Source organism: Oncorhynchus clarkii, chromosome 3 (genome assembly GCF_045791955.1).
Source record: "Oncorhynchus clarkii lewisi isolate Uvic-CL-2024 chromosome 3, UVic_Ocla_1.0, whole genome shotgun sequence".
Taxonomy (NCBI): Eukaryota; Metazoa; Chordata; class Actinopteri; order Salmoniformes; family Salmonidae; genus Oncorhynchus; species Oncorhynchus clarkii.
This window is the reverse complement of record NC_092149.1, coordinates 54,821,660-54,834,388: the sequence shown is the minus strand read 5'-3', so window position 1 is coordinate 54,834,388 and position 12,729 is coordinate 54,821,660. Positions and strand designations below refer to the sequence as shown.

At 41.7% G+C, this 12,729-nt stretch overlaps 1 protein-coding gene across 2 annotated transcripts in view; it reads left to right on the top strand.

Annotated features, from left to right (window-relative positions):
- The window catches only part of LOC139398403 (obg-like ATPase 1), a 43,410-nt gene that overhangs the window by 9,631 nt on the left and 21,050 nt on the right, over positions 1-12,729 (top strand). For both annotated transcript variants that reach the window (XM_071144424.1, XM_071144425.1), the window contains exon 5: positions 11,738-11,913. In XM_071144424.1, coding sequence (XP_071000525.1) covers positions 11,738-11,913 — 176 coding nt within the window. The remainder of the gene's footprint in view (positions 1-11,737; positions 11,914-12,729) is intronic.

Below are 12,729 nucleotides of genomic sequence, written 5' to 3'. Positions count from 1 at the left end.
GGACATATTGCCAGAGTATTGAATCTTTAACAGTAATATCAAGTATTTCAGGGAGTGCTTGCTGTCTGTAATTTGATCAATCAAAACGTTGAACTTGAACATCTGAACTTAAGAAATTGCCAGTCAACAACCCAGATACTGGCAGTATTTACCTATTGCATTAATGTATCTGCCAAATGATGTCAAAGGGAGTCTGGGGAATGAGACTGAATGCTGGCCTTCCTGTGTGGTGTTGGTGTGGAGGGTGATCATGTGACTCACAGAGAAGTTGTAGACAGGAACCTCTGGTGATGACAACTCGCCCTGTTACCCACTTCTGACCTTTAGGCACTTCTAGTGTCTGTGTCCCCTGGGTAAAAACATGACTGACAGAATCATCCACTGGTAACATTGTAAAATACTGTTTGTGATGGAAAGGAAATGACTGTGATGAAAGCATAATGTAGCACTCTGTAGCTTCCTAGTAAATCAAATCAAAATGTGTTGGTCACAAAGACATATTTGGCAGATGTTATTGCGGGTGTAGCGAAATGCTTGTGGTGTAGTGAAATGCTTATAGCCAGTCACACTGCATTCACAGAAATTATTGTTCAGTTGGATAGCCACAAAATGCACAAATGGTTGTGTTTTACCTTTTGTTTCCGTTACTAGAGAGGCACTTCATGTCTAACTAGTCTAAACTCATGTTTTGTATGTGGGAGCATTTGTCACTGCTTTGTTGAGCAGTTTGATCACGGTGTGATTTGGACTCAGTAGTCATTACAACATACTCCAAACTATTTCCAGTATTCAGAGAAATAGTATCTGAAGTGACCCCAGCCCCATTTCCAAGTATTCCATGTATGTATATTCAATTATTACAGCATTTCCATCGTTTAATTTAATCGCCAGAGCAAAGAAACGATGGGATAAGTTACTTCCTATTTATGTTCTGTAAGAGCGCAATCATTTTTTTTTTTTTGAAATGCACAGCCTATGTGCTGTTCTGTGTGTGTGTGTGTGTGTGTGTGTGCTCCTGCAATTATATCATCTGCTGTCTTACAGAGTGATGTGATTTCCTAGAGACACAGAGCGGATCCACGGCATTTTGCTCTTTTTACCGGTGGAAACCATGAATCCTCCTCCAGCGTGTTTGTGGCCTGTGTTGATATATACTGTCTCACCGTTTAAATGAGCATTTGGGATTCTGGCAGAATGAAGAGTTTTTGTCAGCCTCCACTCATCGTGGGTGATTAGACTAAAACGTCTACCCATCTTGACTGGAGATCACAGCAGCTCCAGATAACATGCTTGGTGATTGAAGGTCGAAATATTTTGAATTCTAATGGGGCTTGGCGGATGAATTGCCTGAAATAGACTGTAGAATTTGTCTGCTTCCTCCTCCTGCCCCCCTTCCCTGTCTGCTGTGAAAAGAACCATTGGGAATGGCTGGGCCCGATGATCATAGAATTATTGGACGGTGATTCTAAACCCCTCAAAGAGGAGTTGCTATGGTGATCCCTTTCCAAACTGTAAAATGATTCACCTTTTTGAAAGGCTGGAGGGTCTGAAAGCCGAACACATCATTGTTCAGGTTGCGGTTGGTTAGGAAATTGCTGGTGCCTGTGCAATCAGCACCGCTATGGTAGTTAAGAATCTAAAAAGGTTTGTTCTCTGAATGATGTGGGACAACAGTGATGTGCATATGATGGTTCCTTTCAATCAAGGCGCTCTCGGACCCACTGGCTTTAAAAAAAATGACAGAGGAGACTTAAATGAAAAGCGAATGAACACCATTATTGTCTATCAGAGTTAATGAAAACGGTAGCCTCCCCAGTACATTCATTCTTCAACTGCATAAATATCCAACTAGACTGAGAGGTTATCTTCCCAGTCAGATGTCAGCTCTTCACTTTGGCACCTATTTTCAGTGACAAAAATATTGCTGAAGGGATACACATTTGATACATCGGTTTGTTTGGAAGTACTGCAATTGGCTTGAGATTATATTGGAATGGGAGATACCTTGAGGTAGCCGACTGATATTCATAGGATGAAACACTGTCATTTCTTTACAATCAATTCGGAAATATGGTTTCTTGCCGGAAACATGAGGATGTCCTTTTAGATATACAAACATACAATTTCTGATGTCTTTAAACATTTCTTTTTAGATACAGATGTATTTTCCATTTTTGCGATCCGTTGAGAAACTAAATAACCCAAAACAAGTGAGATGAGTCCTACATGTAAGTCTGCTATCAACAGTTTTTTTTCATGATATATATATAAAAAGAAATCAACATAAATAATCCTGTCTACATTGCCAGTGTTTTGATGCAGGGAAGACGGCTATAATGGGCTTTTCCTGACAAACTCATAAAGTAGTTTTACTGCTTTGAATACCAGGAGAATTGCGGTATTAGATTTGTATAGAACATCTTAAAAGCGGGGCCAGGAATGCAAGCGCTTCAGATCTGCTCTTCCCCCTCTCGCATGTGAAAACATGCACAGGAAGTTAGCAGCCAGTGAGTCAAATAAAATCAATAAACTGTTATTTATCACATGCTTCTTAAACAACCGTGATAGACTAATAGTGAAATGCTTACTTACGGGTCCCTTTCCAACAATGCAGAGTTAACGATAAAGATAAAAAAATATGTAGAAATAGTGTCACGAGGAACAAATACATAGTGAATAACTAACTATAAAGACTTAAAGTAACGTGGCTATATACAGGAAGTACCAGTACCAAAGTCGATGTGCAGGGGTACGAGGTAATTGAAGTAGCTATATACATGTAGGTAGGGGTAAAGTGATTAGGCAACCGGATAGATAATAGACAGTAGCAGCAGCGTATGTGGTACGTGTGAATGAGTGTGTGTGGAGTCAGTATGCATGTGTGCACCTGCTATGTATGTGTGGGCATATGTAGTGTGTGTACAGATGTAGGATAATTTGATCGCTCTTTTGTTGCTGAGAAATGCAAACTTTTAGTGTATTTCAGTTTTAAAATTTCAGACTCGATTTGACCTAATGAAAAATGTCCATTAATTATAATCCACATAATAATTCACATTTCCTGTTGCTGCAGGGTAATTCTCCTGCTGTACCAACTGGCTCAAATTAGTATCCTACACATCCTATGTGTGTGTTGGGATGTCAGTGTACGTATGTGTGAGTTTGTGGGTAGAGTCCAGTGTGTGTGCATAGAGTCAATGCAAGAGAGTTAGCGCAATAAAGGGTCAATGCCGGTAGCTATTTGATTAGCTATTTAGCTAACACTGTTGTGTCATCGGCAAACTTAATGATGGTATTGGAGTCGTACCTGGCCGTGCAGTCATGAGTGAACAGGGAGTACAGGAGGGGTCTAAGCAGGCACCCCTGAGGGGCCCCCGTGTTGAGTGTCAGCGTGGCGGATGTGTTCTGGCCTACCCTTACCGTCTGGGGGGTGGCCCGTCAGAAAGTCCAGGATGCAGTTGCAGAGGGAGGTGTTTAGTCCCAGGGTCCTTAGCTTAGTGATGAGCTTTGAGGGTACTATGGTGTTGAACGCTGAGCTCTAGTCAATGAATAACATTCTCACATAGGTGTTCCTTTAGTCCAGGTGGGAAAGGGCAGTGTGGAGTGCAATAGAGATTGCATCATCTGTGGATCTGTTAGGGCGGTATGCAAATTGGAGTCGGTCTAGGGTTTCTGGGATAATGGTGTTGTCAGTCATGACCAGCCTTTCAAAGCACTTCATGGCTACAGAAGTGAGTGCTACGAGTCGATAGTCATTTAGGCAGGTTATCTTAGTGTTCTTGGGCACAGGGACTATGAAACATGTTGGTATTACAGACTCAGACAGGGAGAGGTTGAAAATGTCAGTGAAGACACTTGTCAGCTTATGCTCGGAGTACACGTCCTGGTTATCCGTTTGCCTTGCGACCTTGTGAATGTTGACCTGTTTAAAGGTCTTACTCACATCGGCTGCAGAGAGCGTGATCACACTGTCGTCAGGAACAGCTGATGCTCTCATACATGTTTCAGTGTTACTTGCATAGAAGTAATTTAGCTCGTCTGGTAGGCTCATGTCACTGGGCAGCTCTCGGCTGTGCTTCCCTTTGTAGACTGTAATAGTTTGCAAGCCCTGCCACGTCCGACGAGCATCGGAGCCGATGTAGTACGAGCGCCGCCTCTGGATAAACATTTTCCTCTAGGGCTTATGGCGGTACACAGCTCATTGAGGGCGGTTTTAATGCCAGCATCGGTCTGTGGTGGTATGTATTCAGCTACGAAAAATTCAGATGAAAACTCTCTCGGTAGATAGTGTGGTCTACAGCTTATCATGAGATACTCTACCTCAGGTGAGCAAAACCTTGAGATTTCCGTAGATATCGTGCACCAGCTGTTGTTTACAAATAAACTTAGACCGCCACCCCTTGTCTTACCAGAGGCTGCTGTTCTATCCTGCCGATACAGTGTAGAAACCGCCAGCTGTATGATGTTCATGTCGTCGTTCAGCCACGACTAGGTGAAACATAAGATATTAGTTTTTAATGTCCCGTTGGCAGTTTAGTCTTGCTTTTAGGTCATCGATTTTATTTTCCAATGACTGGATGTTTGTCAATAGAGCGGATGGCAGTGGGGTTTTACTCGCTCCCCTACGATTTCACAGAAGGCAGCCCGACCTCCACCCCCTTTTTCTCTGTCATCTCTTCACGCAAATGACGTGGATTTGGGCCTGTTCCCGGGAATGCAGTATATCCTTCACGTCGGACTCGTTAAAGGAAAATCATCTACCAGTTCGTGGTGAGTAATCGCTGTTCTGATGTCCAGAAGTTATTTTTGGTTATAAGAGATGGTAGCAGCATCATTATGTACAAAATAAGTTACAAACAACGCAATTTTTTATTACAAAATAACACATTTGGTTAGGAGCACGTAAAACGTCAGCCATACAATTGTATGGACCTTCCTCTGACTGCCTGGTGTACAGGTCCTGGATGGCAGGAGCTCGGCCCCAGCGATGACTGTAATTTGACTGAATTATGTTGACCACATAGCCTCTTCAGGTAGCAACATGATTTATAAATGTTTTATTTAACCTTTATTTAGCTAGGCAAGTCAGATTTTTAGTTACATTGACAGCCTACTTGTAAAGCCCTCCCCCGGCCAAACCCGGACGACGCTGCGCCAATCCCTATGGGACTCCCGATCATGGCCGGTTGTGAAACAGCCAGGGATCGAACCCTGGTCTGTAGTGATGCCTCTAGCACTGCGATGCAGTGCCTTAGACCGCTGCGCCACTCGGGAGGCCTAGAGGAGTCAGTTTGATCAGTATTTACTTGTGACATGTTTCTCCTGTCTCTCCTTGTCTTTGTACTTGACGGAAAAGTAATGACATCAGTCCCTTAAACTAGCTGCCTGTTTTCAAGTGTTTCACCTCTACAAACTGAAAATATACGGCCTCTTGAAACAGTTGTCACCCTGGTTCATTGAAAGCTCACATGTCAGCAACCCAGAGGAGTAACAAGCTGTAAAACCAAAAACAATCAATGAGCCCATTATTGTGCCAAATGATTTGAACTAGAGACGTAACAGACCTTGTTCAATACCTATTTGTAATTTCTTATGTCTGTGAATTGTATTATTTTCACTATGGGAATGGAATTCTACATCGCAGATGCTGTAAAAGGCAAAGTCAATCTATTGAGACATGCTAACAAAAGAGAAGGCAGTGCATGTTAGAGAGATAGGCACTGTTACTCTGTTTCCCTAGTCCCTAGCTCCCACTGGTGCTCCCACTGGTGCTGCTACTGGTGCTCTCACTGGTGCTCTAACGTAAGAGTCCTATCCCATGACTTTGCTGAGGAAGCAAGGCTTCCCCAGACTCCACTCCTTACGGCCATTCTCTGGTCAGAGCATTGTTGTGCCGCTCGGGCCCTTAAAAGATAAAGCCCTTTGTTCTGTCAATAAAGGAACACCTGCTAATGGTCTCTTCAAAACATACAGTATTTGAAACAAAGCAGTAAAATGTTAATTGGAAGATAGACTTGACTCCTGAAACCAGGCTCCCCCCCCCCCTCTTCTTTTTTTTTTTTTTACTGTCTTCCTTGTGGCTTTGTGTGGCGCCGCAGTCTCATAAGTGCCGTCTTCACAGAGGCCTACCCAGACCCAGTCGTTAAAGGCCTAATTGTGGAGATTTACCTCCTCCGGTTTTTTTTCTTCTTCTTCCCTCTTTCTCCTCATGCATAGATAGTAGCCCAGTTACTAAGGCCTGAATGGGGCTGGTGTGATGTAAATGTGAAATTAGAGGAAATGAAAGTAAATGACTTTGGAATGTAGTGTTCAGTAAAGGCTGTTGGTAGATCACTGAAGGGGTAGGGGATCATCTGCTCCTTCGACCTAGACGGTACAGCTTCTTCTTCTTCAATGCACTTGTGAATTCCGTGTGTGTAATAGTGAGTTATCCGTTTGTTGGGAGGGCTGTTATTTAGAAGATTAACCTTGTCAACATATGACTGTTATTGTTATGTCCAGCCTTTCCAACAAATATATATATTAGAGATACAGCCCATAGAACAATTATCCTTCACACACATTCTTGTTTGATCTATCCCATAAAAAGAATGACAATCCTATGTCAGTATATACATTTATGCCTCTCACAGATGATTCACATTGCGTTATTTTCACTTTAAGTTCATGAAGGGACCGTGCACACAATAGCACATTTTCATTCCAATCAGTGTAGAACTGGGAGCTGGCAAATTGGAGCAGCAAAACAATAATTCCACTGATTGGCCTCTTTCTGTGTGGCGTAAGTGAACTGTTTATACTGTGGAGTACCTCTGGAAGAGGAGAGGAACCAAAACAGCCTGATTAGGCAAAGTGTAATTGGATAAGTTCATTTTACCATGAGTATGACAACGACACGCATGATCATGATAGCTTGCACCAAGGTGTAGAGCTTCTGTTGACTCGAATGAGACTGGCAAATTTGATTTCATGTTAATCTGTCATTTTGTTGTTGATCTCATCACGCTATCAGAGTTCAAAATGATTGAATGGTGACGTAAGCAGTTGCATTTCCATAGATTGATTGCTTGTTTGTGTAATGTCAGAAGAAGAAGAAGCCAGTGTAACATGCACATAAAGAATGTATATATGTACTACCATTCAAAAGTTTGGGGTCACTTAGAAATGTCCTTGTTTTTTAAAAGAAAGCACATTTTTTGTCCATTAAAATAACATCAAATTGATCAGAAATACAGTGTAGACATTGTTAATGTTGTAAATGACTATTGTAGCTGGAAACGGCAAATTTTCTTTATGGAATATCTACATTGGTGTACAGAGGGCCATTATCAGCAACCATCACTCCTGTGTTCCAATGGCACGTTGTGTTGGCTAATTGATCATTAGAAAACGCTTTTGCAATTATGTTAGCACAGCTAAAATTAGTTGTTCTGATTTAAAGAAGCAATACAACTGGTCTTCTTTAGGCTAGTTGAGTATCTGGAGCATCAGCATTTGTGAGTTCAATTACAGGCATAAAATGTCCAGAAACAAAAAAACTTTCTTCTGAAACTAGTCAGTCTATTCTTGTTCTGAGAAATTAAGGCTATTCCATGTGAGAAATTGCCAAGAAACTGAAGATCTCGTACAACGCTGTGTACTACTCCCTTCACAGAACAGCGCAAACTGGCCCTAACCAGAATAGAAAGAGGAATGGGAGGCCCCAGTGCACCGCTGAGAAAGGGGACAAGTGTCTAGTTTGAGAAACAGACGCCTCACAAGTCCTCAAATGGTAGCTTCATTAAATAGTACCCGGAAAACACCAGTCTCAACGTCAACAGTGAAGAGGCGACTCCAGGATGCTGGCCTTCTAGACAGAGTTCCTCTAGTGTCTGTGTTCTTTTGCCCACTTGAATCTTTTATTTCTATTGGCCAGTCTGAGATGTGGCTTTTTCATTGCAACTCTGCCTAGAAGGTCAGCATCCCGGCGTTGCCTCATCACTGTTGACGTTGAGACTGGTGTTTTGCGGGTACTATTGAATGAAGCTGCCAGTTGAGGACTTGTGAAGTGTCTGTTTCTCATACTAGACACTCTAATGTACTTGTCCTCTTGCTCAGTTGTGCACCGGGGCTTCCCACTCCTCTTTCTATTCTGGTTAGTGTCTGTTTGCTCTGTTCTTTGAAGGGAGTAGTACACAGCGTTGTACAAGATCTTCATTTTCTTGGCAATTTCTTACATGGATTAGCCTTCATTTCTCAGAACAAGTATAGACTGACTAGTTTCAAAAGAAAGTTATTTGTTTCTGGGCATTTCGAGCCTGTAATCAAACCCACAAATGCTGATACTCCAGATACTCAACTAGTCTAAAGAAGGCCAGTTGTATTGCTTATTTAATCAGCACAACTGTTTTCAGCTGTGCTAACATAATTGCAAAATGGTTTTCTAATGATCAATTAGCCTTTTAAAATGATAAACTTGGATTAGCTAACACAACATGCCATTGGAACACAGGAGTAATGGTTGCTGATAATGGGCCTCTGTACACCTGTGTAGATATTCCATAAAAAATCTGCCGTTTCCAGCTACAATAGTCATTTACAACATTAACAATGTCTATATTCTATTTCTGATCAATTTGATGTTCTTTTAATGGACAAAAGACATACTTTTCTTTCAAAAGCAAGGACATTTCTAAGTGAACCCAAATTCTTTGAACGGTAGTGTATATCAGACAGTATACCACGGGTATGACCAAAAAATAATTTTTATTTTTGTAATTACTTTGGTAGCCAGTTTATAATAGCAATAAGGCACCTCTGGGGTTTGTGTTATATGGCCAATATACAGTACCACGGCTAACGGCTGTATCCAGGCACTCCGTGTTGCATCGTGCATAAGAACAGCCCTTAGCCGTGATATATTGGCCATATATTGGCCACCCTTGGGCCTTATTGCTGAAATATAACACAGCACATAACTCAATTAGTTAAACAGGGGAGAGGAAGTCTCAGGAAACTGCAGTGTTGTTGTAATACTTGTTAAAACACCCATCCATGCCATGAATCATCAACATTTCCAACATGAATCATGGTTGAAACTTGTTCTAAATCAGAAGTATGACAGCCAGGATAAGTGGCATGAATCAATCAAATGATGTACTTTCCTCACTGGGCCTCAACTGTCAACACTCCTCTCCACTGAGGTGTCAACACTTCAAGCGGGAGTGCTGTTCGAATATAAAGTAACTCTTCGGCAAAACACGCAGATGTCAAACATATCATGCATCATCCATTAACACAGCAATGCTTTAACCTGAGATTCAATGTCCTGACAGACACTACACAGCAGGGTTGTGCTCAATTCAGAATTTTGGAATTGACTCCCATTCAACTCCCGATTTAAAACTGAAATTGAATTGGCCAAACCCCACAGGATTTTGAATTTGAATTTGAGTGACAGGAAGTAGAATTTAATTCAGTGCAATTCAAATAAATTCCACTTAGCCATAGAACATGAGTTTCATTGAATCTGACAGGTCACTAGATAACAAATAGTATATCACTTTTCTCTGGAAACAATGTTCATTTCCTGTACTCTTTTAACGTTAGTGCTTAGAATAAGCAAATTTATGGCAACAAATCATTTCATTTGTTTGGCTTTTTTTCTAAAGCTTTAGGGCCAACTTGAGGATTAAAGTAATGGATCCTGGGAAATGTAGTATTTCCCCCATATTGTTTGTTGTTGTGTTTAATGAAAAATAAGGACTTTGAATATTCGCATATAGGTTTTGTTTTCATTAATCATTCATTTTAAGATTTTGTCCTGAAAATCTATTGTTTCAACAAATCAAATCAAATTTTATTGGTCACATACACATGGTTAGCAGATGTTAATGCGAGTGTAGCGAAATGCTTGTGCTTCTAGTTCTGACCATGCAGTAATATCTAACAAGTAATCTAACAATTTCACAACAACTACCTTAAACATACAAGTGTAAAGGAATGAATAAGAATATGTACATATAAATATATGGATGAGCGATGCATGTATATAATGACACGTTTTATGTACAATATGGATATTGTTATAGATTACACCTAATACAGAATAGGAGAGGCATTTGAATTTGATTTAATTTCACTAACTTAAATTCTATTTCCTTTTCATTCAAATTCAAATTGCAATTCTGTATCCTGTTTGCGACAAATTTAATTAAACGTCTAGAATTTAATTGGAATTTCCGAGGCTCTCTCAATTCAATTTTGAAGTTAGCACAACCCTGCTACACAGGTGGATGATAAAGCTTCATTTATCCTGAAAATGTAAGGTTTAAGTGCAACTGAAGATCAGTGTTTTACGAAAACAGTTTTAATGATTTTCAAAAAACTCATTGTTAATGCTTGTCAGGTAGAAGAAGATGTGTAAGGGTATGCTGCTAATGAGCTTAACCATACACAGAAACAACATCTTTGTGTTTAGTTACATGGTGTTTTACTCGTGGCTTTATAGAAGTAAAAGTTTCAGAAAACAAGTTAAAATATCAGCCGGATGTCCGAGAAGCCATAAATGATTCTTGTCACCTGCCAGTTGGGTGAATGGTAACGATCACTGTGCTGACACTAGTTAATGGCATAGTAGATAGTGGGCCAGAGAGATGGCCATGGCTGGTGTTAAAGGATGTCAGTCCCCGTCTGACAGATGCCTCCCACTACCCCTCCATTCCTGCCCTGTGGCCGGAACCCTGAGCCCTTCTCCAGAATCAGGAGGAGGACATCATCAGTGGCTGGCTAAATTGTGTGGTTAAGTGCTTCATTATCTAATCACCATCAAGACCATTGCAACTAGGCCATTGATTAGCAGAGGGAAGGCCCTGTTTTTTATGTATTCATATTTACAGTAACATTTTACGTATGAATACATTTTTATTTCCAGGTGGGCATTATTTAACTGTTTGTGTTTGGTTTATACCTCACCATTTTAAGAGGCTGTGCCAGACAGCCTCTTAGAAATTAACTAGCTACACACCATACAGATGTACATTCTGGCACAGGCACAGGTACAGAAAGTTGTCTTGTTTCTCAGCACAATAAAAACAGAAACGCCTTTGGCTAAACTCACACATTGGGGTACTAAAGTTGGCAAAGAGTTAAAGTTTTCCATGTAAGTAAAAGGGGGAGCCCACAACTGTTAGAGGAATGTACCATGACACTGCAAGTTGAAGATTCATAGTGGTGCTTACGAAACGTCTGCTTGCTTACGGTATGTATTTTGTAGAATAGTCAAATGTATTACCATGGTTTTCTCCCACTGTGCTTTTTGAAGTGGATGTATTTATTCGTCCAATTTTCCCCTGAGAATGTAATCATTGTTGGTGATCTCAGTACTCATAGTACAACTTGTGACCTGAGGAACAGTCGATGCCATTGATCCTGATGATGCTGTGTGTGTGTGTGTGTGTGTGTGTGTGTGTGTGTGCATGTATCAGTGGAGGCTGCTGAGGGAAGAACGGCTCATAATAATGTCCGGAACGGAGCAAATGGAATGGCATCAAACACATGGAAACCATATGTTTGATGCATTTGATAACATTCCACCCATTCCGCTGCAGTCATTACCACGAGCCAGTCCTCCCCAATTAAGGTGCCACCGACCTCCTGTGGTGTGTGCTTGTGTGTATTTCTGTAGCTACAGCAAAGGTTCAAGTACTTGTGCATTGGTAGTGTGTTATAGTGATGTGATCCTCTTGCTGTATTGTAGGTGCGTTTGAGGATGAGGACATTGTCCATGTGGAGGGGAACGTGGACCCAGTGAGGGACATTGAGATCATCCATGAGGAGCTGAGGCTGAAGGATGAGGAGATGATCGGGCCCATTATGGAGAAGCTGGAGAAGGTGGCCGTGAGGGGAAGCGACAAGAAACTCAAACCTGAATACGTGAGTCAGTGTCTCAGCATGTCCACTGCAGCTCCCACACAGCACCTGAGCACAAATAATAACCCTGCGTTCCACACACAGTGTCAATGAGGATTTTTTTTTCTTTCTACCCCCCCCCCCCCATAGGGTCTCCTTCCTCTCTTTGCGCCATTCTCTCTCGTTTTCTGAGATTGAAAGTGATCGGGGGTCAGGGGTTTTCTGCTGTTGAAATCATGAATAGAGAGTTAGGTATTCAGCTGCTAACCCTGGGTCACAGTGCTGGGCTAATGAAAGTGTTTTCACAAGCCTCTTTTCATCTGAAGTAATACTCAAATCACAGCACAGCTCTCGCTAGCTCGCTCTCGCACCCACAGCAGTTTCTGGAAATTGGGTGAGGCCATACAATGGGTGACCCACAATCCCACATCCCAGATATGAATACAATAAATGTGCTTTGACAGAACATTCTTCGGTTCTCCGCAGTGAGACACAGAATAGACTGTAAGATTAGAGGGCGTCGAAATATACTGTATATCATGTCGAAATGCATGCGGGGCCCAAACCTAAGTAATAATATTGATATATATAACGAAGCTTTGCCGTATTCACTGCGGTAGTTCTGCTTCTGTCGTGATTGTATGATGTGCTCTGTGCAGGGCAGAGGGAGTGTGACCCAATGCAGAATGGGCGAGTTAAGCGAGGTAATCTGGCCTTTCAGAGGGAGCGACGTGCTCAATTTCAGAACCCCTGCACATGGAGCCTCTGACCGCTCATTACACTAACGAGCGGGGCCATTTCACCTGCTGCAGGGGCCCCGGCCGGTCGGTCCCCCTCAGA